We start from the raw sequence: 25986 nt of genomic DNA, 5'->3' as shown, positions 1-25986 counted from the left end.
TCAAAGTGCCGGCCTTCAAAGCCCTACCCAGCCCAGGGCTAGGGATTACCTAAAAGGCCTTCTGCTTCCATAGGCATCTGCCATGCCTTGATATCTTCTGCGGAAGTCCTGCTCAGTGTGCCCACACCTTCAGAAGTGAGGTGGGGGCCTACTGAAAACAGAGCGTTTATGGCTGCATCTAGAATTTGGGATATTTTCACTTTATTTTCCTTAAAGTGGCTTAAAATGCCATAATTCACCCCAACCTTTGGGGTGGTATCTACTGTTGTCTGGATTTGTTCTAAAGGCTGAGATGTTCTGTTTGTACCATAATAGGCTGCTCTGGATTACTGTTAGCTGTGGTTGTAAAACTGTCTTGGAAGCCAGGATTTGCTGGAAAGGTCTGAGGCAAAAATGCCTTAATTAATAAACAAGTAAACAAACATTTATAAGCCTGCATTTCTCCCAGATAATTTGGAGCCCAAATTGTAAAAGGGGATTATGGATGCAGGAGGCTATACTGAATCAATGTAGGATTTCAAAGTTCAACTATGTAAAGGTCTATGACTGCAATAAATTCACTATTATGATGTAAAGGTAACCCAAAAGATTATGAAAGGGGAAAGATGGAAACTGATTAGATTGGGAAAGGCTGGTGGTGACACTTTTCTGGGCAACACTGGGATGGAGAACGGGGAAGCTATTCTTTAGTTAATTTTTTGGTTTTATTATTAGGCTTGCTACTTTATAATCTTTAGGTACAACTTGTGGTGTTGGAGGAGAGTTTTATGGACACCATGGACTGCCAAAAGACAAATCAAGCCCGCATTCTCCCTGGAAACTAAACTGATTAAACTAAGGCTATCATAACTTGGTCGCATCATGAGAAGACAACTCTTGCTGGAAAAGACAATGCTAGGAAAAGTTGCAGTAGGAAAAGAGGAAGACCCAACATGAGATGGATTGACTCAGTCAAGGAACCCATGGCCCTCAGTTTGCAAGACCTGAACAAGGCTGTTAAGGGTAGGATGTTTTGGAGGTCATTAATTCACAGGGTTGCCACAAGTCGGAAGCGGCTCAATAGCACATAACACGCACAGCACTTGGTCAAGAGAAAGGTGAGTTATACTCATATTTAAATAAATAAAAAAATAACTCACAGATACAAGCGAAATTAAAATAAAAGTGAAGATGTAGCTTGCCTTGCTTCCACGAGTCATTTAACCCTGTCTGTTGACTAAGGGAGGGCCCTGGTCACTCACCTCTGGTGTGATTTCAATCTTCTCGTAGCGGCGTTTGAACGGAAGGGTCAGCACCTCAGCTCGGCGGTAGGACATGGGTGGGGGCAGGCAATCGATCATCAAGTCCGTGCGATGGGACTGGGTTGGTGGGGGTTGGGTGTACTGCTCTGGGCAAACCACGTGGAGAGGCTAAAAACGGAAGTGGGAGAACGTACTCAGTCAGACATTGACCTGTAAGAGATTCAGAGGCAATAAAATAAAATACAGCACAAATCAAGACGTGAGGCATCTCGGGCTTGCTCTGAACATGCAGCAGCAAAAGGAAGGTGAATGTCCCACTGGAACTGAGGGCATTCCACTTCTTAATACTCCCCCAACTCCTTGCAAATTAAAAAAAATGCCCTAATACAGCTGGGAGGAGATTTCTAGTCCAAACACTCCCTGAGGTGGTAGTTTTCTAGTTGCATGGGTTTTTTTAAAATAGGGGAAGCATTTGTATAGGTGATCCCCAAGCTCCAGAATCGACTCAACCACCATTCAAATCTATCATATTTGTCTCTCTGTCTATTCTTCCAAGGAGAATGGGGCAGTGCACATGGCTTTCCCCTCCGTTCTGTGAAAAATGATTTGAACTAGTTCAGTGCGCATCCCGATACCTCCTTTTGCCTCCAAGCACCTAAACAAGATGGTATGATCTACTGTGAAGGGAAAATGCATAACTATCAAAGAAGTTATCAATTGCAAGAAGTGATAGAGGCGGAGAAGATACAGTATCAGTCATACATTTAGGGTTCCGTCCAGTTTGGTACAAGAAGGACGCTTCCTCCAATTACCTGTACTTCCTTGAGTAACTTGGACACCTGAATGAAATTCAACCTGGTGTCTATGGGACAGTAAACACACTTCATAGCCAGTGGCTGATAAGGTCCCAGTGCATCCAGGTAGGAGAAGTCAGGCTCTGCAAAGAGAAGGGAGGTTGGGGAGAGAAAAAAAGTCAGGTGGCATTTGTTGCCTTTTAAACACAGATTGCAAACCAGGGCTACCTCAGTAACAACACAGGGGACAGAGTGGAGTGTCTGCAGCAAATGGGATGAACTGGCAGAAATGACTGCTCCTATTTTTTGCAAACAGCAATACTGTAGGGGAAATTGTGTGGTTGGATACAAGCCATTAATGTGATTGTTTCTCCAAATGAATAGCACACTGATGCAACAGATTGCATGTGGACCAGTCACTGTTGTGGGTGTAACACCCCTTTTAACAGGCTAACATCCCACCAGTCAGTTATTGGAGCAGATGGGGAGGGGTCTGAATCCAGTCTCCCCTGCACCCCAAATTGCCCATTGCCAGAATTTTTTTTAAAAAAGTTTCATGCATGCTCCTTGCTGCTAGGTGGGAAAGAAGAACCGTACATGAACTACTTAATTGCAAATACAATTTCCCATCCAGTTAGGGATGTACAGTAACTTGAGAAGCCTCTTTTAGAACATAAGGAGCAGCCCTGCTGGATCACACTAGTGGTCCATCTAGTCCAGCATCCTCCTTCATGCAGTGGCCGACCAGATGCTGCTGGAAGACCTACAAGCAGGCCAGAGTAGCTGGAGCCTCCCTCCGTTGTTGCCCTTAGTTGCACTAGTACTCAGGTGGTTTTTGCCTCTCTGAACACGGAGATTCCATTTAGTCACTGTGGCTAATAGCCACCGATGGCTCTTTGGTGCAAACAGTGCCCCTAAATGAGATTACGACAGAGATATCAAAGCCTTGGAATGAACCTTTCTGCTCGCTTTTTAAAAAACCCTAGTTATTTTGAAATTACATTGATGAAAATTACATCCACAATTAAGCTTCATCACAATCAAGGGTGTGTGTGTGTGTGGTGGTGGGGGGACGACGACTGCAATCCACTGGGTAAGATAAGTGCCCAATTTTTCTTTCCTATTGCAAATTTAATCAAGAATAAGAGTGAGCATAAATCCATCTCTTGCTTTTAATAAAATCTTCTATCAATTTAAAAAAAAACCCGATAGTATTATAAGCAGTCCAAGTGTGACCTGGAGCCAGAATCAGGATTCCCCAATCCTAGTCCAGCACTCTGACCATTACACCACACTGGCTGCTTGTTGTTGGAAACAGGATTTATATACGCTTGGATCTTAAAAGCAACCAAGGGTAGGCGGGAACTGTGGTGAGTGACCAGGTGCTCAGCCCAAGTATCAACAGAAAATTTCACCATTGCAGACTTGATCATCATCTCTTGAAGGTTCAGCCGAAGAATTACATACAAAGCACAAACCTTGAGCAGGAAGAAACCGTTCATTTATTGCATTTGGAGGTCAATCCATTGGTAAGAATCAAGTAAGCAAGAGGCAACGGCTTTCAGCAACCTCTCAAATCCTATGCAACTTCACTGTCTAAATATAGGTTTGTGGATAGTGAGTAGACAGAGAGGTGAAAATAATACAGTCTGTAACCCCCACTCAAATTGATCTACACTTCTTTTTTGCCTCCATGGTTGTTTTCTTGAGAAACATTGCCTGAAACAGCAGACTAATTTCCCCTGGGAGAAAAACCTAGGAAGCTCTCTGATCAGGAGTCCGATCTTCTTTCTCCATCAGTCGAACACAAATCCTTACCTGTAAATATCACCGTGTTGAGGCTGGATTTCCCCCACAGTTCCATGAAGTGCACCACGTCCCCAAACCGAAGGGAAGGGTGGCCCGTGAACACCACACAAGGCTGCTTGAAGTCGTTGCTGAAGTCTCCGTGTATGCTGGGGTAATGTTTCAACTTGTTCGTCTGAATGAGCTGGGTAAAAAGAGGGTTGTCAGCAACCAAAGATACTTTTAATAAGTACTCAAAAGTATTCAACACAGCTGAAGATGTGTAATACAGTATATGCTAAAAAGTGATGCAAAAACCAACCTCTTAAAATGTGCATCAGGAACATGTACCCCTGGTAAGCTTTCAGGATTCCTGTGCTATCCATGCCACATATTTTGGGAATGAACAGACGTCCTTTCCTAAAAATCACAGTAATTGAGACTGCCTTCTCATTATTTATTAGCTAGTCCAATGCCCGTCATTATGACAAGAGGGTGGAGTGAGGACTTGTATAGTGCAAGGACGTGGCAGGGGGAGATGGTGGCTCATTGCGTCTCCATCTGGGGGTCTCTATCAGTAGAATATGGGGCTTTGTTTGTTCCCAACTGCTTTACCTTTTCCCATGAATGAATGGCAGCCATTTACTTCTATACGGAACAGTACTTCCATACGGAACAGAGAGCCAGCGTGGTGTAGTGGTTAAGAGCGGTGGTTTGGAGCGGCAGACTCTAATCTGGAGAACCGGGTTTGATTCCCCACTCCTCCACATGAGCGGCGGACACTAATCCGGTGAACCGGGTTGCTTTCCCCATTCCTCCACATGAAGCTAGCTGGGTGTCCTTGGGCTAATCACAGCTCTCTTAGAGCTCCCTCCGCCCCACCTACCTCACAGGGTGTCTGTTGTGGGGAGGCGAGGGGAAGGTGATTGTAAGCCAATTTGAGTCTTCCTTAAGTGGTAGAGAAAGTCAGCATATAAAAACCAACTCTTCTTCTTCTTCTACATTTGGGACTCCATCACTGGAATGGCAACACCCACCCTCTCCTACTCTGCTCCCTCTCTTCTGGATTCCTTTGCAACCTGTTTTAAGTTCATCTCACAATACTGAATAGGCATTTTTGAGAACTGAGCCAGTCCCTTTGTATAGCTCTGCCCTTGTATTTGCATACACCAACCCTGAGTTTTATCGATCTATTGTTAGAGGAACCCGGAGGGAAGGTTAGCTTTCTTGGCTAAATTTCTAAGGCATTTTTATTGTAGTAATCACCTTCTTCCTGATGATAAACCTGAGGCAGGCCACCAACATTCCCATTTTACAGTCAGGAGACTGAGGCTCATAGCGCTTGCCTGACCACCTCGATCTTCCAGATGTTTCAACCCCCTATCTGCCTGGTCTAACTCAAAGACTCCTATCTACTACATGGCGCACTATTAATCTTAGTGATCACACCTGGCTTTCATCAACTGGGGCTCAGCTACTTGGAATCAGTAAGAAAGACCACCATGCCCTCTCTTTTCTACAAGAGGGCTGTTCATAATCCCCATTCTACTCTCTAGTGTGGAATCTAAATATACACTCACAACGTGATCTGCAAATTAATAAGCTCTAAGTCTTCCAAATTCTTCTATAATTCAGCCCGGTGCAGATCTCCGCTTGGAGAGCATCTCTTAGCATTTATGCATTGCAGGCTCTTTGGCAGGCAACATGGACAAGTAGTATTCTCCAAAATATGAAATCAAGGTTCTAGGTGTGAAAGTGAGGGAGAGATGGAAATCTCAGTGGTGCTTGTGTGTGTAAATTGCCATCAAGTGGCAACTGATTTATGGTAACCCCAGCAAAGGGATTTCAAGGCAAGGGAGAAGTACAGGTGGTTTGCCGTTGCCTCCCTCAGCAGAGTCTTCCTTGGTAGTTTCCCTTCCAAGTACTGTCCCTGCTCATCTTCTGAGATCTGACAAGATCGGGCTACACCATATCACCTTTTCTCCTCAGTGGTGCTTGTAGGCCTTACTAAAATGCAGCAGAAGGGGCAGGACCCATTTCCATGGACCTCGATATACCAAACATGGTCTTGTAAGATGGAAAGATGCCAATGGAATTCATTGGCAAATTAGTACAAAATGAATGGCATTGCTACAACTGGCTTTTATAACTACCTCTCCACCAAAGGATGGTATACCCAAGTGCTCTGGGATTCCATCTACTTGGGTATATCATAGGCAATGGTCCTGCTATTAGATTTGCCACCTATCACAGGAGAACCTTGCTACTTTCCCATTCACTTCAAAGTCAACACTCTCAGGATGCTTGATACTAAGGTTATGTGATGCAACGGTAAGATCCTGGAATATGGCCAGACAGGCACACAGGACACCACTACATGGCATTTGCCAAGATTCACAATATAGGGGGGAGATTGCCTAAATCCATCTCATGTGTCAAATTTTAGAGACAGTACCACCCAAACTCAGCAGTCGAGCTGGTGTTGCAGCCAGCTATATCTGAAGGTCTGGAAGATCAGTTTCAGGAGCAATTTCAGGAGATGGAAGTTGCAGCATGAAGTGTGTAGTTCTTTTAATTGTGCAAGGGCAGGATATCTGATTTGTAGTATTTATACCAGGCCTGGAAAATCCAGACATTTTCATTGCCTACTAATCGCAGTGGCAGATTTTGCACACTCTTGCCTGGGCTTCTAAAGCCCCGAACAGAGTTTCAGGAAATGACTCCAACAGAGTGGTACATCATGAAAGTTCGGGGCCCACAACCCCTGAGGTCAACAGATCAAAACTACTATCTGCTGGATTCCCCCCTTCTCCCTGTTGGGAAAACCCTTCTCCGTGTCAGATCCTTATTTATTTATTTGATTTATATCCCGCCCCTCTCCAGCAATGCCTGGAGAGACTTGCTGTCAGCCACAGTAAATTATATTGACCTAGCTGGACTAGTTATCTGATTTGCACAAGGAAGGTCCAGATGTTCCTTACATGTGTCTCCTAGATTGGAGATTCTTGATTCGAATCCTGTGGACCTTGGCACTACCTTCTTGGCAAACTGGGCAACATTTGTGGTTTCTTTCAGGTTGTTAAACCTTTTAAAGGATTTTTAAAAGGATTATTTAAGTCAGGATATATAGGTAAGAAATTAAACATATTTTCAAGCATCCAGAATCCTGAGAGGGCTGAACAAAGCTGAAACTGGACCTTGGAGGAAAATTCTCCACCCACGACCAACAATACATTAAATTTATGGAAAGATAAGGAACAGCTTCAAGGACATCTCCCTGCAGAGGCAAGGTTCTTTATTGACCAAAAACTCCAGGGTCTGAAGATGGTAAAAATGACTTCAAACCTAAATTGCAGTGTAAAAACAAAAGACAGCCTCCAATGGATTCCTCCCCCTTTAAAAGAAGGAAGATGAGATTTAGAAGGTCAATAAGCAAGCCTATAAAGTTGAATAAATCTATGTAGCCTTTTGTTCAGCAAGGCCAGAATATAGTAGAATCCATGTTGCGTGGGTTTTGTGCATTCTGAATTTCCAAGCCAGTTACGCCTCAGTTTGAAAATAAATATGGAAACAGGGGTGGGATGGACGGCTTTAACCCCCTTCACCTCCTCAGCATGTCATGACCTAAAAAAGCACCTTGCTTTGGTATACACTGTTCCACCAATTCACACAAATCTGAGCACTTATTGCTTTAGAGATACTAGGCGGAGGTGGTATGTGGAAGCCGGCAGCAGAGGTGAAGGTGGCTGATTTTTATCACTTTGATGTCACTGAACTAGATTGAATGGATTTGCGCCTGCTGTTGATTAGTCCGATGTTGTTTATAGCTGTATTTTACATTTGTGTTTTAAAAAACCTGAGATAGTTCTGCAATAATCATTCTACGTTGTGAGCCACATCGAGGGCTCGATTTGAGACCGAGGTGAGGCAAAGTAAACAAACCACACTATTTTCTAAAACCTAAATTCTTTCTGGAATAGCAAGCACACGACTGAAGCAACTTTTAGGTCTTTCTGTTGTGTGGGGAAAAATAATGAGATGACTAATCAGGCATTTGGTAGTATCCTCTTACCTCAGCGTGAGGAAACGGTGGTTCAGGAAGGTACACTTTTGTCTGCTTATTAAGACACAGCCTTATACAAACATTGTGGTGGAGCGGGAGAAGGGAAGAGAAAGAAAGCACAAATCAAACTAGGATTACAGACCTGCATGATAACAATATTGCAGTTAACTGCTGCCACCTACTGTTCAGATTTCCCAATGAGGCTGAGAAATTCTGTCAGTTGAGGTCATCCACCATTAAAGCAGATTCTGCGGCCTTACATAAGTGTGGAGGTCAAAAGTTGACCGGGACCCACTGCTGAGGCCTTTTCTCTTGTGCCCGCTTCTGGAATCAACTCCCTCCAATTCCCTCCCCTTTGTCCAACCCCTTCAGTATTTCACAAGTGTTTGCAGGCATCCCTGGCTTTTAAATGGATTTGTCACTTAGCGTTCTTACACTACTAGGGCAAAAACTGCTACCAAAAATGGCAACTAAGTTTTGAGTGGTCCCTCCCCCTTAATATAAAGAAGACCTACTCCGGTTATCATACCAGAGATTTCCTTGCCCCTGTGGCTGCCACTGGCATGGGCAGGGAAAGAATATGGTGAGACCAATGAAATATGAGGAGAGAACATGGAGCTGATGTTTTCAACGGCAGCTCTGCGTTGAGCATTATATCGAATTCTACCCTTAGTATTTCCCCCCCCCCCGAATACGAATACGAAGCCTTTACTGGCATTAGTTATGCAACATCTATATAAACATGATAAAAACAATTTAGAATCATCTCCATAAAATTGAATCAATCCTTAGTAGTTTCAAATTTATTTGTTTTGATCTCGCAATTTTCTTCATCATTGTACTGAAGTTCTTTCAGATGAAGGACAAACATTTTTATATAGCTATTGATGTTTCAGGGGGGAGATTTTCTTATCACTTCTTTTCACCCCTTGAAACATCAATAGTTATATAATGTACCAAATCAACTCCCGCGTTCAACCTGGGAGTTGATCTAGAACTCTGGTTTCACACAAAACAAGAAGTTGTGGCTGGCCAAGATCTGTACATTCGATGGGATGGCAACTGTCATCTTGTGATAGAAAGTATGTGTATATTTCTTGTCTCTGTGCAGAGGCCAATACACACAGAGGCTCAGTGTATGGAATAGTATTCCTTGAGAAGAGGGAAATGATTGTGCCACTGAGGATTTTACATGTTACAGAGGGACTGTGGCTCAGTGGTAGAGCATCTGCTTGGCATGCAGAAGGTCCCAGGTTCAATCCCCGGCATCTCCAGTTAAAGGGACTAGGCAAGTAGGGGATGTGAAAGGCCTCTGCCTTAGACCCTGGAGAGCCACTGCCGGTTTGAGTAGACAATACTGACTTTGATGGACCAAAGGTCTGATTCAGTATAAGGCAGCTTCGTGTGTTCATATGAAGCACCCCTCACCCATCCACTCATACCTCACACTATGTTATATATGAAGTGGTGTATTCATGCCTCCATCGCCATCATTGCCTACTTGATAATTATATGGACTGCACAGGGTGGATATCATTCATGACTTGGGGTGTGTGTCAAGATCTGTCCCACAACCCTTTTCCCCCCCACTGGCGTACACTTGGCTCTGTAGCCGGGGACTCCACCACCCCAGCCCTCTGATACAGCCCATACCTACCATTCAGCAAAGATCTGGGAAAATTCAAGTGAGCTGTTGGCGACAGGGGAGATGAAGTAGAAGGGGACATTGGAGAGGCCCGCAGTGTCGATATACTGGTACAGACATTCCAGAAGGTCGTAGATCACTCCAGAGGGGTAGCAGGGAACCAGGACATTTCCCCCATTCCGAACTGTCATAGCTTAACAAAGATAAAGAGAGAAGGGAACTCAATAAAGGACACAGTGGAAGGGCACAGAAAAAGACACATCCAGTCTATCAGTCCTTCTCTAATAGCGACCCTCATGATGTTCCAAGGAAGTTCTCAAGCAGGACATGATAGAGGTAGGCCACAGATATATTTGCTGCTGAACATGGAGGGTTGCAATTTTATACATACGGGTTACATGTATGAATTCTTGTGCATGCCCATGTCTTAATTTCATCATGTGCATCAAGGTTTATTTCAACATAGTTATGTTCTGGCCCAGAAGAGGGCAGCACAGCCACAGAACTGGAAAGAAATTTGGAGCAAGAGGCAGATACAAACCATTGCACTTAAGGAGAAAACACTCAAAAGGAGTGAAAGGGAGATGATGGGAGCTTCTACACGCCAGCTTCCCTACAGTAATTTTTATTTATTTTATTATACTTTTCCCCCCGCCCTCCCTGGCCCAAAGGTCAGGCTCAGGGCGGCTCACAAGTACAGAACAATAAAATCAATAAAACCCCTTAAAGTATAGTTTAAATACATTTAAAATAGCCCAGTGCAATTATGGGAAAATCTTTGGGGTGATGGGTTAACATTTACTTCATCTCAAACAATAAAAAGAAAATTGGTATAAAATGTTCTATAGGTGGTATGTCACTCTCAAAGACATACAAAAAATGGGAGGAGAAACTAAAGGACTACCGTATGTTGGAAATGTTTGAAACATGATGGGACGTTTTACCATGCATGGTGGTCATGTGATAAAGTATCCAAGTTTTGGACTGACATACATCAGGAAATACAAACGATGTTAAAAGCTAAATTTCCATTGTGTGTGTGTGTAAACTGCCATCAAGTCGCAGCCGACTTATGGCGACCCCCTTCGGGGTTTTCAAGGCAAGAGACTAACAGAGGTGGTTTCCCAGTGCCTTCCTCTGCACAGCAACCCTGGTATTCCTTGGTGGTCTCCCATTTAAATACTAACCAGGGATGACCCTGCTTAGCTTCTGAGATCTGACGAGATCAGGCTAGCCTGGGACATCCAGGTCATTACAACCATTCAATATGCTATTAGGAGCTATTCTGACTCAAATATCAAGACAGGCGATAGAACTTTTTACATATGCTACTACAGAGGCTAGTATTTGCTGTTGATGCAGTCAAAATCGCATTTGCCTTTTTAGCTACCGCAGCACACTGTTGACTCATGTCCAGTGCATGGCCTACTAACACCCCTAGATCCTTTTTGCATATACTACTGCCAAGACAAGTATTCCCCATCCTATAATTATGTGTTTGATTTTTCCTACCTAAATGCAGAATTTTATATTTCTCTGTTGAAATTTATTTTGTTAGTTTTAGCCCAGTTTCCCAGCCTTAAATCCCTACAGCTCCCTTCCATGCTGATTTGAAATTTTGTTCGTTTTGTTAGTTTTAGCCCAGTTTCCCAGCCTTAAATCCCTACAGCTCCCTTCCAGGCTGATTTGTGCTAGCAAGCTACAGAATCTCATTCCGTTTCTCCGCTTGCTACATTCAAGGTTTCTATTTTCCCTTCTCCTCAGATTTATGAACAAATCTAGCTCACACTCAGGCATGTGTGTGTGAGAACACCCCTAGGCAGCCCTTTGATAACCCTCCCCCACAAACTCCACTTTGATGGTCCATCAGAGACCCAACCAAACAAATTCTTCTGGAGTGCAAGTATCATATGCCACATTTCAAACAGGCTGGGAAATGATATTGTTCACACCCACTGTGTTGTACAGCCAGACAATTATCAGCTTTTCCAACAGTGGAAAATTAATTTGCTAGTTAATTCTAAATTTGTAATAGCAGCTCCTGCTGTACCCACCTACCTAAATAAAGAACATGGGAGAAAAAAAATGCACCAATTTTGTTGCTGTATTTCTACTGTAAACCAGTTTATAACCTCAGCCAAAGGCTGCAGCTATTAGCAGAGGATGCTATTACTATTTACAAATAGAAGCACCCAAAACAAAAATCATCATTCAACTTTTAAAAAGCCAGTAAGAACCAGAAAAAGCTTACATAATATTTAAGGCCATTCGGGAAAAAATAAAAACATAAACATCACATACAGTATTAGCCTTATAAACAAGACCACAAGCCAATGAAAACATATACATGTTCAAGGCCATTGAAAATCAATAGTCTTACACTCTTACTGTTTGCATCCATTTCCCTCCTCTTGAGGCATCCTCCCGTTAAATTTTATACTGCCATCTCCTCAGGGCAAGCGGGGGGGGGGGGTGTCTATGTTTTTGCGTTCAATTCTGCATTACACTGTCTCCATTGTTAAATAAGACAGCCAGCGTGGGGTCGTGGTTAAGGTGTTGGACTAGGACCATTTGTGCCATGGAAGCTTGCTGGGTGACCTTGGGCCAGTCACACACTCTCAGCCCTGACCCTGGCTAGTACTTGAATGGGAGACCTTCAAGGAATACCAGAGGCATGAAGTGGAGGCAGACAATAGCAAACCACCTCTGAATGTCTCTTGCCTTGAAAACCCTACGGGGTCATCATAAGTCAACTGTGACTTGACAGCAAAAAAAAAAAAAGTTTAATAATAAACCACAGTAATTGCATGCTGTCAGTCACAACTGACTCGTGGCTACTCCAGGACCATGGGGTTTGCAAGGCAAGAGATGAGCATAGGGGGGTTGCCCCTAGCTTGTCCTCCACTCAAAGATCCACAAATCTGGTCACTTCAGCAATCACCTCATCTCCCCCCCTCAACCATTCTCCAGCTTCACACTGCGCTTTAGAAGCACTCAGCATGGTATAAAGTCATATAAGATCTCACCAGATTCTAGCAGGTTTAAGGAAAGGTAGGATTAATCTCCAATATCATGGCACCCTTCAGGGGCACCCTGCAGTGCGAAGTCAGAGAGGAGACCCTTTATCTCTGAAGTCCTCTGTGCATTTGAGAGTATTGGGGCGGGGGGGGGGGGGGCACGGTCAGTGGCGATTACAAATACCAAAGCTGGTGTGGCAGATATCAGGAGATCAAGCAGTGACTTGGGAAGTCACTTGCGCATACCTAATTTCAACCAAAAGTCACTAGGTGGCCTTAGGAAAGCAGTTCTGATCCTGCCTTACAGTCTCTTGGAAGGTTTGCTGCAATATTGTATACGAAGCACTTTGAACACTTGACTATTTCAACCATCCATCTTCATAATTCCTTATTTTATTGCTGCTCTATATTTGCTTTGACTTGTTTCATTCTATTAAATGCCAACTTGAAAACTGACTCAAAAGTCAATTTGACCGAGAGAGCATCATACAAATATTTTAATAATTTAAAAAAACACTTTAAAAAGTGCACAAAATTCTAAGTGCAAATACACATAGATAAAATACACATAGAGTGCTGGATTGGCACTGGGGAGACCTGGGTTCAAATCCAGCTAAGAAGCTCACAGGATGACCTTGAGTCTGTTGCTATCTCTTAGCTTAGTCTACCTCATAGGGCTGCTGTGGAGATGAGGAGCGGACAATTGTGCATGCTTCACTGAGCTTGTTGGTGGAAGGGTAGAATAAAAATGTGATTGGTTGACAAAGCATCTGGCTACTAATGCCACTTCACCTCTGTGCCCCAGACCTTTCGGTGACCAGGTGTAGGAAGGCAGACTGACAGTTCTGCATCTCGCAAGGGAGAGAAAGAGGTTTTAAACAAAGCATGTGTGAAGATTATAAACTGGCAGAGAGACACAGACAGGATATGGCACCGTTAAGGACCGGGGATTACACCCAGAACCTTGTCAAAACACAACTTGCTGGCAGCAAAGTCGCCCACTTAGCGAATAAACGAGCAGGAGCAGACGACTCAATATCATTATGCCGGTTCCATTCCAAAACTATTTTTTCCTCTAAAAGGTACAACTCGCATCTCTCAAAAGCACTTACTGTATTAATGAGAGGCAAAGGCATGTCGTAAAAAATCTCCGCTGCTAGCTTTATGCCAGAAAGAGAGAGCTAGAGTCAAGCAGTTACTTCAGTTCCTGGAATCTCAGAGCCATTTCCCACACGGGGGTTATGAGTCAGATTATAAAGCAAGGAAGAGCAAATGCCACCCCCTCCCCAATACATCCTTTGCCCTGGCTACCTACCAAGGTTACTGCAGAATTCCCCCACCATGCCATCCGGATTGGCGGTGGGAATCTGGGTGAGTCCAGTCAGGATAAGAACATCACTGTTTTTAAGAGAAGCTTGATCCATAGGCTGAAAAGTAATGGTTGGAAAAACAAGTTCCTTTAGATTAACAGTATGTGCCTGTCATGGTTAAGAGATCACTGCCTCTCCTATGTCTCTCCACTATAACCACTTAAATATGCTTTATAGTGGCTTTGGGTGTTAAAAACAGCACATCTGGCTTACAATTACGCCACGCAGGACTCCTTGGTGCAGCCAATCCCTCTCCAGCCAGCGTGGTGTGGTGGTTAAGAGTGGCGGACTCTAATCTGGAGAACCAGGTTTGATTCCCCACTCCTCCATATGAGCGGCGGACTCTGATTTGGTGAATCGGGTTGGTTTCCCCACTCCTATGCATAAAGCCTGCTGGGTGACCTTGGGCTAGTCACAGTTCTCTAAGAACTCTCTCAGCCTCACCTACCTCAAACGGTGCCTATGGTGGGGCCGGGGGAAGGGAAGGCGATTGTAAGACACTTTGAGGCTCCTTAAAAGGTAGAGAAAAGCAGAGTATAAAAACCAACTCTTCTTCTTCCAGGGACATTCTCAGCAATACTGCTGAACTCTAGTTAAGGTAGCAAGAGCTCAAGAAACAGTGTGGTGCAGTAGTTAGTGTGGTGCAGTAGTTACTCTCTCTGTATAAAGAGATTTTACTTTGTTATCCTGGCTAGTAGCTGTTGATTGAGCTATCCTCAGTCGCTTTAAAAATTTTTAAGGAGTTCTACATCATTCTCTGTCTCTATCCCGAACTTTTAACACAAGGCCAGGGTAAAGAACCAGTGTGGCACAGAGGGGAGAAAAAAAGCCCCTTAAATAAGATTTTCACACTAAGAAGAAGAAAATGAAATGCTTCTCACATGAAAATGCCAATAAAGCAGTAAAAATAATATCATATCTCCCTGTGAAAAATCTATGAAATGATTATGCGTTATCTGATACCCATAATTTCATCGTTTACAGAGTGGAGAGGGCTAGCATTGATTCCTTAGGATCGCTGAACAGAAGATACTTTGAAAGACTTTTTGATGAACCCTCTGAACTGTCTCCCCTGACCCTCCTGCAATGGCCCATTCAAATTTTCGCCTTCTTTGCCAAGGATCGATTTTTATAAATGACTGGTGCTGCAGGGCATTGGGGCGAAGTACCCTTGTAGGAACTGTTACTGGAACTTCCTATTCAACATAATAAATAGGCGTATGAGCTTCAGTCTCTTTCTGAACACAACATAAGAAGAGTCCCTTCTGGATCAGGCCGCAGGTACCCAGCCATTTAAAATGCAGGTTGGCATCGTGGACAAGAGTGCCAACGTGGTTAAGAGCGGTGGTTTGGAGTGCTGGACTCTAATCTGGTGAACCGGGTTTGATTCCCCACTCCTCCACATGAGCAGCGGATGCTAATCTGGTGAACCGGGTTGCTTTCCCCACTCCTACACATGAAGCCATGTGTAGTGTGACCTTGGGCTGGGTGACCTTGGGCTAGTCACAGCTCTCTTACAGCTCTCTCTGACCCACCTACCTCACAGGGCGTCTGTTGTGGGGAAGGGAAGGGAAGGTGATTGTAAGCTGGGTTGATTCTTCCTTAAGTGGTACAAAAAGTCAGCATATAAAAACCAACTACTACTCCTCTTCTTTCTATCATCTGCACCTGGTTCACCAACCCTGGCTACCCTGACCTGGCTTTTGTAACCTTGTGGTTGGGTTACTGCAATATGCTCTATGTTGGGCTGCCCTTGAAGACAACCCAGAAACTGCAGCTGGTTCAGAATGTGGCAGACCAATTGGTGTCAGGGGCCAGCTGACAGGAACATGTTTCAGCCATCTTAAAACAACTACGATGGCTACCAGTATGCTTCCAATTCAAAGTGCTGGTTGTGACCTTTAAAGTTCTTCATGGCCTACATATTTAAAGGACCGTCTCCTTCTACCTTTCCCTATGTGCCGGTTACGGTCTTCAGGCTGCCACCCAGGGGCTGTTCCCTCCACATGAAGCCTTCCTGGCATCAACCAGAACTCGTGTCTTTAGCACTCTAGCTCTTACTTTGTGGAACTGGGTCCCCAAGGCATCGAAGGAACACCGTCATGAGAAATCTTCAGGAGGTGCTGCAAGGCCACTTTAAGGTCAGTGCTTGTAAGAGAGTATAGGCTGTAGGCATATTTTGTGTGGGAAGAAGAAGAGTTGGTTTTTATATGCCGACTTTCTCTACCTTTTAAGGAGAATCAAACTCTTAACCACTACACCACACTGGCTCTCTGGGAGAAGTGGGTATCTGGAGTTCTAGTCTATTCTTTTTAAATTGTAATGTTTTAAACTATGATTTGTAAGCCACCTTGAGCCACAAGGAAAGGCAGGAGATAAATATTAATTACCGTATTTTTCGCACTATAGGACGCACTTTTTTCCTCCTCAAAAGTGAGGGGAAATGTCAGTGCGTCTTATGGTGCGAATGCAGCGCCGCCCGCCCCGGGAGCCGGCTGGGACGACGCCAGCTGCAGCTGGAAGGCCCCTCCCAGCCACCCAGCACAGGGCAGAGAAGTTTTAACCTCCCCCCCCCCCGGTCCCGAGGCTCAGCTGCTGGGCGGATCCTCCGAACGGGAAGCGCGCGCGCGGGGGGGGGGGTCTTTAAACTGCTCTGTGCTGCCTGCCCAAGCAGCGCAGAGCAGTTTAACCTCCCCTGCTTCCTGGTCCGAGGCTCAGCTGAGCCTCGGGACCGGGAAGCGGGGGTGTGTGTGCGGAGGAGCAGTTTAAAGACCCACTGCCCCTCCTGATCAGGCTTGCCTGACTGGTCCCGATCGGGCTTGCAGCCTGGAAAGGGAGACTGAAGCCTTCCCTCAAGCCCCGCTGTGCGCACGCTCTGATCTCTCAGCGCGTGCACACAGTGGGGCTTTGAAGGCTTCAGCCTCCCTTTCCAGGCTGCAAGCCTGACTGGTCCCAATCCGGCTTGCAGTCTGGAAAGGGAGACTGGAGAGTTCCCCCAAGCCCCGCTGTGCACACGCTCTGATCTCTCAGCGCGTGCACACAGTGGGGCTTTGAAGGCTTCAGCCTCTCTTTCCAGGCTGCAAGCCGGACTGGTCCCAATCTGGCTTGCAGCCTGGAAAGGGAGACTGGAGAGTTCCCCAAGCCCCGCTGTGCGCACGCTCTGATCTCTCAGCGCGTGCACACAGTGGGGCTTTGAAGGCTTCAGCCTCCCTTTCCACGCTGCAAGCCTGACTGGTCCCAATCGGGCTTACAGCCTGGAAAGGGAGGCTGGAGCCTTCCTCCTAGCCCTGCTGTGCGCACGCTCCACAGAGCAGGACTAGGAAACTGGAAGTGGAGTGCAGTAATCCCTCCACCCAGCCCTGGCCATAATAACCTCTCAGTTGTTGGTCGGGAAGCGCGGGGTGTGTGTGTGCAGACGTTAAACTGCTCTGCGCTGCGTGGGCAGGCAACGCAGAGCAGTTTAAACCACCACCACCCCCCTTCCCGGGAGTCCCGGGAAGGGGGGCGGTGGGGAAAGAGAAGGAAAAAGGAGGAAAAAGAAGATAAATATATTTTCTTAAAGACGCAGCGGGTCTTTAAAAAATATTTTTTTTTCTTCTTTTTCCTCCTTTAAAAACTAGGTGCGTCTTATGGTCAGGTGCGTCTTATAGAGCGAAAAATACGGTAATTACAAGTTGTGTGAAAAAGTCTCTATTTTGCGTGTCCAAAATCAATCTCATGGGTCACTCCCTCCTGATGTTCTATCAGTTATGAAAGAAAGAAAAATTCCTCTGTGCATTTTTTCTATCAATGAGGTGAGGGGAGAAATGAAAGCAGCAGATGCTCCTCAGTGGGTCCTTGATTCCCTTTGCACTGTAGTATATCTGTCATTGTCCAAAAGTCTATCCAGAACAACTCCAATGTTTCCTGACCTCATCCAAATTTGGCTCTGGGACATCAAAATGGAGATAGATCTGACTGGCTTTGTGATGTTGTTTGTGTGATCCCTGATTGGCTGGGATTGCCTTGGGAAGTTTTTTTTTAACTCAACAGGTGTTCAAGGTGCAGTGGAAAAAGAAGCATTTTCGACCAGGCAGAGAACAGCATTCATAAAAGGCTGATATGGAAAAGTGGGGAGGGGAACACAAAACTCCCTTCCCCTGTTTCATCCTTCAAACATTCATGGGTGGAAAATCTGGGGCAGCCTTATTCACACTACCAAGTGTCCAGATTGTAGCATGCAAGTCTGCAATGAACGGCAATGTCTAGCTAGCCAATCAGCCCTCCAGATGTGCAGCCACCTTTCTACGAAAAAAAATTATGGATCTTGTGAGAATAAATTTACTGGAAATTATATCTCTAGCACTATGAAGAGTTTGCCCTTAGATGAGCAGGGTGGACAAGTTGGCAGCTGGTTAAGCCATCATTCCTTCAAGGGAAGATAATTCAACAGGGTGTTACAGATGCCGCCTGGCAACTGTCTTCAAGGATTACATAGTGAAATATGCTGCATTTAATTTTTCAAAAAGATGAGGAGGGGGAGAAGGCAGAGAATCTCTGGGGCTTCAAAACCCCTTTCAGCAGGAAACATTATGCTTGTAATTTATTAATGATAATCTTGAGCATCTATTTTTGCAAACTATGAGCCTGTGTCCAAAGCCTCTCTTTTTTTAACCTTTTATGAAATTTTTTGAAATACTACGTAAGTAGTATATACTATAGTACTTAACAGAATTCATGATTTTTATTTTGGTACTCTTTACAATGAAGCTCAATATCAGTATGGTGTGGTGGTTAAGAGCAATGGACTCTAATCTGGAGAACTGGGATTTGATTCCCCACTCCTCCTCATGAAGTCTGCTTGGTGACCTTGGGCCAGACACAGTTCTCTTCAAATTCTCTCAGGTGTATGTTGTGGGGAGAGGAAGGAGCCAGTTTGATTCTCCTTAAAACTTAGAGAAAGTCAGCATATAAAAACCAACTCTTCTCCTTCTTCTCATATTGCATTTGTAAAAGGCCAAGAGAATGCAGCTTGACCTAGGTCAGTTTATGGCCAAGGCAAGATTCAAACAGGGGGCTCTTTGTACTTGTGACTACTCTGCTCTGCAATTTCTCATGTTGTTTCTAGGGCTGCATGAGTGACCCCGGGGCTCTAGTCAGAACATGGAAGGCTAGAGGAAGGCTAGAATTTGTAACTTGCTATCTTGATCCCATTTGAACATATGTAACTGCCTTATATTGAATATACTATTATATTATATACTATTAAATATAATATAATATAATATAATATAATATAATATAATATAATATAATATAATATAATATAATAAATATAATATAATATAATATATTTATACTGTTGGTCCTATCAAGGTCCATTTTGTCTAATCTGACTGGCAGGTGCTCTCCAGGTTCACAGGCAGAGAGCTGGGACTGAGCTTGGGACCTTCTACATGCCAAGCAGATGCACTAACACTGAGCTACGGCACAACGGCCCCTGGCTGATCTGGCTGATATCAGCCTCCTTTCAGAGAAAAGGACTATCTTAGCTGCAGTGTTTGGAGACTCTCTCATCATATAACATCCATTGAAGTGGAGCCAGAAAGGTTACGAAACCTCAACCCTTCCCATAATTTTGGGAGTAAAGGCAATATTAAGTACACACAGGTTGGGTTCCCCATTGCGTGCTTGGAGCATGGCCCTGTGAATGAAAGAGAACTGGGAATGGCAGCCTGAGGGTAGCTTAAATCACAAACTTATTTATTTTATTGAAAACATTTCTATGCCGCCTTTTCACCCAAACAGGGTCTCCAAGGCTTGCTTTTGGGAAAGAATTTTGCACCGGACAGAGAGTCAAAGCCTCTAAGTTTCGCAAAGGTTTGGTACCTGTGGATGCGTAGTAAGAAGTGAGGATCCCGAGACATAGGACACCTTCTCATAATGTGACTGGATGATCCAGTTGGAACTGCCGAGTGCATATCCAGAACTGAGAGGAGACACTTGCACAGCACCAAAAAGCTCCTGGCAGGGGGATTAGGAGGGAGAAGAAAAAGAAAAAAACAATTATTGGAAAATAAATTCTTACCTCCAATGATTTTTTTCTAAAAGTGGTATCATCTTTTCAGAGCTAAACTGAACTTCCATGTTCAGAGGCAGTGTATCAGTGAATAACAGATGCCAGAAACAAAGTACAGGTTAAGGGCTGCTGCTTGTCGCATTCCAAAAAATATCCAACAGGCCAGGGGTGGAAAACAGAACACCCTGGATGAGGTGGGTTTTTGGTTTGAGCCTATAAGGCAACTTTGGGTTTTATGCTAACAGTTGTATTTAAAACTGCTTCCTTTATCTAGATCCAAACTCACTGCTCCCATCTAGTTTTTAAAACAGCATTAAATAATATAGAAAATACCCACGACACCTCTAAAGATAAAGACGCTGCTCTAGATTTCTCCTAGATGACTCTAGATATTTTTTTTAAAAAAGTATTTGTTTGTTTGGGATGCTCACTATTTTCTGGGAGTACCCAACCAGCTGGATCTTGCTGAGTGCCGAGTTCACTTCCTGCATGCTGTAGCACCTCCTCCACGTTGCCACTTCAACAGCGTCCTTTAAAGGGGCAGGCAGCAGCCTGGAGAGAGCAGATTGGATTAGGGTTATACCCGCAGACCGAAATGCCGAATTTACCATATTTTCGAGCAAGTAGATAAAGAAGGAGAATGAACAGTGAAAAGCACAGCAATGAAAACCAGCGGATGATCGCTCAGGCTCAATTCATGTGTGACGGCAGGAGTGTGAAAGTGGCATCCTTGAGGCTCTTTCACCCTGTGTTTCTCCAGCAACATCCTGAAGCGGACGCAGCACAGTAGCTAAAAGACTATAGCTTGGATCTTAAGCAGTGCAAGTGAACGAGTGCTAGAGTGCTTCCTTCCTGGATCCCCCTTCCCTCCCTCCCACTGCAGGCTTTTGTACCCCCTGAAATTGTGCACCTATGGATGAGTGGACCCCTAGTAAAAGTGCCAGGGGCAAAGTTGGGGTCTACAACTGGGGGAGGGAGGTCAGGAAGAAACTGCCCTCCTCTACAACTGAAAGGCTGTTCCATCAGCAGGTCTACCATCACACCAATGAAATGGCAACGTAGGATCCAACCATAAGATGTGATGTGAGAGGTTGCTGGTTCAAATTTCAACTCAACTGTGAACTTAAGTAGGTGGCATTTGGCAATACGAGCTCTTTCTGCTCCACCCCTCAGCGATACAGGTTTAAGCATAATGGCTGTTACTGTAATATAGGTGTGTGGGGGTGGTTTGAACACTGACATAATAATAATAATGTCGAGCATTAATATCATCTTGACTATTAATTCCCAGACTATGCCAAAGACACACACTGCAAAAGAGAACCAAGAAACTGATTAAAGGCTCCTATGAACCCATGACACCCAGTAAAGGAGGCTACCCAATGAATCTTTGCATGAGTTACTGCCCTGCCCTCAATTCTTTCCAATTAGGCCTCTGGTGAGTGTGGGAAGAGATGGCAATCCCCTCCCAGCTCTGCCATCTAGTTACCAGCATAGAAAAAAACCCATGGAGTAGCAGCTCCTAGGCAGCTCCAATAATGGAAATATCTTAGCCTTGGAAGACAGAGCAAGGCTGTGTTGCATAGTAGTTAAGAGTATTTGACTAGGACTAAGCATTTGTATCATGCTCTCAGAGTGTAAAAACTCTTCCAGTCCCTCAGCTCCTAGTTGGGCATTCCAATCACTACATCACATCGTTTTGCAATGCTAATTGAGTTGTGAAGTATTTTTGAGAGAGGCATTAAGACCTTTTCATAATTTCAATAGCCCACCGCATTAGAAGTATTGCAGGATTTTAAAAAAATAAAATAAAAGGAAGTTGGAAAGGGATATCTGAGAAACCGTGAATGGTAGTGTCGCAGCACATAAAAAGAATGGCCGTCTCCAGGGAAATAAATCTCCTTCAGTACTCCGAGTCCAGGCAGGAAGCACTGTGGGCTGCCAAAGAGCGGAAGAAGAATAGGATTTTTTTTGGTATATTAAACAGATGCTAAATCAAAAGCTAATTCCAACCCCTTTCCAATGACTTATGGAAATCAGTCAAGTTCTACCGATTGGTTTAAAAAAACAAAAAAAATCTAATTTATTGGTTTATCAGTTGGGTCACTGAATCTCCCCTCCATAATTTAAGACACCAAAGAAAGCTTTAAGGAACGTTTCTGCCAAGACCGCTGCCTGCATCCAGTGCATGGAACTGCCATTCCAACACATGCTGACGTGAAGCAAGCTATAATTTGGCCTCTTTCGGGCCCAAAACGAGGAAATCCTGTGGAAGCTCGAGGATAAAAGTCTATCACCTGCCATTTTGTTGCCCGTTCCTCCAGTCAGAAAAGATGCCTTTGGAACTCTTTCTTGGGATTTCATCCCACTTTGGCATCATCTGCAAATTTAGCAGCTTGTTCCCATCCCTGAACTATATATAAATAGCTACATACACTATGATACACGGTAGCAACCTAGGGGACCCCACTGTTTATGTCCCCCATTACGAAAAGTGCCCTTTGCTTTCCTTTCTTTAATCAGTTACCAAACCATGTGAGAACCTGACTCTGCCCTCCTGTGACAGGCAATGCTACATCTCTGATGACACAGTGACAGGGCAATTGGCCCTTACTGGGCTTCCTCGCCTCAGTTCTTAGCCCTCCTCCAGGCTCGGCTCCAGAGCGAGCCCTTCACACACACATGTGTTCTCAAGCTCTCCCTTCAAGCTCCTTCTCTAACAGGAGCCATTTGATTTTTTTTCTTAGCATCTCTTCTGAAAACCCCAGTTTTGGGGGAGGGGGGTAGAAGGGAAGGGAGGGGACACATCAACCATTGAGGCTCTAATTAATAAAACTCAAAGCCAACTGAGTTAGAAGTTGCTGAGCATCAGCTCTCATTGATTAAGGTAATGGGAGAGGGACAAAAAAAAATTCTCAATTGCTTGGGTGCATGTAGTACTTTCCCTGCAAACCATTTAGTTGAAAATGCTCCATTGCTTTATATAATAAAGATAACAGTTCCTGGTACACACAACCTAGTCAGGTGGGAAGCAAAAATGCAACAGAGCGACCCTTCAGGCTGCCCTGTGTGTGTGTGTGTGTGTGTGTGTGTGTGTGTGTGTGTGAGAGAGAGAGAGAGAGAGAGAGAGAGAGAGAGAGAGAGAGAGAGAGAGAGAGAGAGAGAGAGAGAGAGAGCGCCAGCGCACAGTTGTAGGGCCTGCACAATGGCCAGCATTAACTAAAAATAAAACGGCACAGCCAACGTCGGTTCATTCTTCAGGTACGTGGATCTCCTTTTGGCGTCAGCCTTGCTTTTAAAAATATCCTCCTCCGAATGACATGACTAGGAGCTTCCTGCTGTTACCAAACCACCAAGCGCGAGTGCTACCCAGCACATTTTACCCTGCCCTTCTGAAGAGCTCAAGGTGGCGTACATTGTCCTCTCCTCCTCCAATTTATCTCTACAACAACCCTGTGAGGAAGGTTAGGCCGAGAGTGAGAGTGTGATCGTCTCCTCCCCCCCGCCCCAGGGTTCCCAAGGAGCTTTGTGGTAGAGTGAGGATTCGAACCCAGGCCCAATCGGACACTCTAACCACGATGACTTTGGCTCTGGGTTGAGGCTCAAAGGTCTTTCATGGCAACAATCAAAGACCTGAACAGACAGTTTTACAGGAGGATTCTTATGACCTCCTATGGCACTGCTGTCGCTAGCTGAGTCATATTCCCAAGCCACTGGCTCTACACAAGGAGACAGGCAAAACTTGCTCTTAGAAGCATACTGGGAGTCAACATGAGACAGGCTCCATGAGCAACACTGGCCCTATACACTCTTGTTTTCATGTGTGGCAACAGAAGTCACCGGGGGGCGGGGGGGCGGGGAGAGTGTTGAGAATTAACCTTCATCCGGAGGTTGCAGGGAATCGTGTGAATGCCGAATGCACAGGCAACACACTTTAGCTGGTATCAGCCCTCTACTGGTCTACGATGAGGGAACCAGAAGTGGAATGGGAAGTGTTGTGTGGCCAACACGGCTCACTTTTGGCATAGGCAGCAGTGGGGTGCTTCACTGCTTCTCAGGAAAAAAGGCAACACCCATGAATGTGATGACATGCAGGAAGCTGACATTTGGATAAAGTCTGAGCTGATTTCTCACTTTCAAGCACTAGTGGCTACAGATTCCAACTTTCATTCTTTTGTATATTTTTCAAGTAAGCACGTTTCTGGACCTTAACATAGGCTTGGAGGTGTGTCAACAAATGCCTATTAAAATTATAGAAGACCGCTGGACAGTTTTCCCAAGGGCAAGAAGCAGTGGGCCTGCATGGCTCTTTGTCTCCTACCCGATTACCTTTTTTACTGTATTTACTTCATTTATTCCCCACCTTTCCCCCAATGGGGACCCAATGTGGCTTACACCATTCACCTTTCCTCCATTTTATCCTCACAACAATCCTGCAAAGTAGGTTAGGCTGAGAGTGTGCGAGTGGCCCCAAGGTCACCCAGCATGATTCCATCACAGAGTTGGGATTTGAACCTGGGGCTACTTGTCTGACACTCTAACCACTACACCACACTCCCTACCACAAAGAGAATTAAGTATGATGAGCAAACACACTGAAAAGGCACTCACTTTGTGCTGAAATGTACACAGGAGCAAGAATTCTTTTTGGAAGCACAGAATTTGGGTCTTCCTTTTATAATCACCCGAGTTGATAATCCTCAACCCCAAAGGTGTGTGGAGAGCAGAAGAGAAAAGGAAACCAGAGACTCACCGGGAGCCACTACCTATTCTGCATTGCCCCCTATTCCTGCTGCTGATACTTGCTTCACATGCATGTTATGGTAGAAGTTTAAAAGGAGCTTTTCAAGATGAGGAGGGCAGGGGCATTATGGTGTGGGAAACACAGTCATCATATACAGTAACATAGAGATCAGAGCATCTCCCATTTCACTAGAGCAGGAATTCCCCCATGATGAGAAACCATAAAATGGGTACTGTCTTTTTGTAGAATGTCACCGAAGAAAGCTCCCCAGGGTGAGTGTGGGGGGCTTACCTTTGCACTTCCTTGTTCTTCCACAAGGAGGCAGACTGAGCCTTTGGCACCCGTTCAATAAAATTCACCAGCTCCTCCATAAGAAGCCTGAGAATAGAAACAGAAAATAGAAACGACATCAACTAAAATCTTACAGATTGTATTTTAAGATTTTTGTATGATTTTATCTTTGCTGATTGATTGTTTATTGAATGCTGTGAGCAGCCCCAAGCCCTGTGACCCAGGGGAGGGGCAGAGTACGAGTCTAAAATAAAGTAAAAACTTCCACAACAGCTAAAGGACAAAAGGCAGGTGATTGCAATGTCCACTAGAATAACTTTTTGAGAGTCAGTTTGTACTTTCAGTGAAATCAAGAGTCAGTCCTTTTCCTGGATTCCACCACTTCTGTCTGCAGGTTTGTGGGAGGGGGGTTTTCATCGTTGAATGTCTCCTCTTTATAAAAGACTCCTTGCATGTAGAAAACTAGCATGCCAGACCGAGCCAGACCAATCCTTTTCTATGGCAAGGATTCCCTCCCACCCCCAGTTTTCTCCAAGGGGCGAGCATGCACATTTTCTCCCTGCCCCCCAACTGAAGTAGTATATCTTACAGTGGAACAAAACGAGCCACTCCCTATTCAATCCGAGAACTTTTGTATGTAGCAGCTTTCGTCAGTGAGGTAACATCAGAGGAGGGTAGAGTGGTGTAGTGGTTAAGAGAGGTGGGCTCTAATCTGGAGAACTGCGTTTGATTCCCCACTCCTACACATGAAGTTAGCTGGGTGACCTTGGGCTAGTCACAGTTCTCTTCGAACTCTCTCAGCCTCACCTACCTCACAAGGTGTCTGTTGTGGGAAGGGGAAGGCAAGGCAAGTGTAAGCTGCTTTGAGACTCCTTAAAGGTTAAAAAAAGCAGGGTATAAAAACCAACTCTTCTTTTTCTTGTGCACCTCACTCATGGATGCTCGCATAGCCTTTTGTGAGCATCCTCCTCTCAATGA

At 44.8% G+C, this 25986-nt stretch overlaps 1 protein-coding gene across 1 annotated transcript in view; it reads right to left on the bottom strand.

The window, feature by feature from the left end:
• INTS9 (integrator complex subunit 9) overlaps window positions 1-25986 on the bottom strand; it is a 64711-nt gene that overhangs the window by 18243 nt on the left and 20482 nt on the right. Inside the window, exons 6-14 of the mRNA XM_056852639.1 lie at window positions 25009-25095; window positions 20405-20525; window positions 19784-19918; window positions 13861-13972; window positions 9541-9721; window positions 7893-7953; window positions 3854-4025; window positions 2054-2178; window positions 1242-1409 (exon numbers count right to left, since the gene is read on the bottom strand). Coding sequence (XP_056708617.1) covers window positions 1242-1409; window positions 2054-2178; window positions 3854-4025; window positions 7893-7953; window positions 9541-9721; window positions 13861-13972; window positions 19784-19918; window positions 20405-20525; window positions 25009-25095 — 1162 coding nt within the window. The remainder of the gene's footprint in view (window positions 1-1241; window positions 1410-2053; window positions 2179-3853; window positions 4026-7892; window positions 7954-9540; window positions 9722-13860; window positions 13973-19783; window positions 19919-20404; window positions 20526-25008; window positions 25096-25986) is intronic.

Source organism: Euleptes europaea, chromosome 7 (assembly GCF_029931775.1).
Source record: "Euleptes europaea isolate rEulEur1 chromosome 7, rEulEur1.hap1, whole genome shotgun sequence".
Taxonomy (NCBI): domain Eukaryota; kingdom Metazoa; phylum Chordata; class Lepidosauria; order Squamata; family Sphaerodactylidae; genus Euleptes; species Euleptes europaea.
Note: the sequence above shows the minus strand (reverse complement) of the source record. Positions and strands in the feature narration are given on the sequence as shown.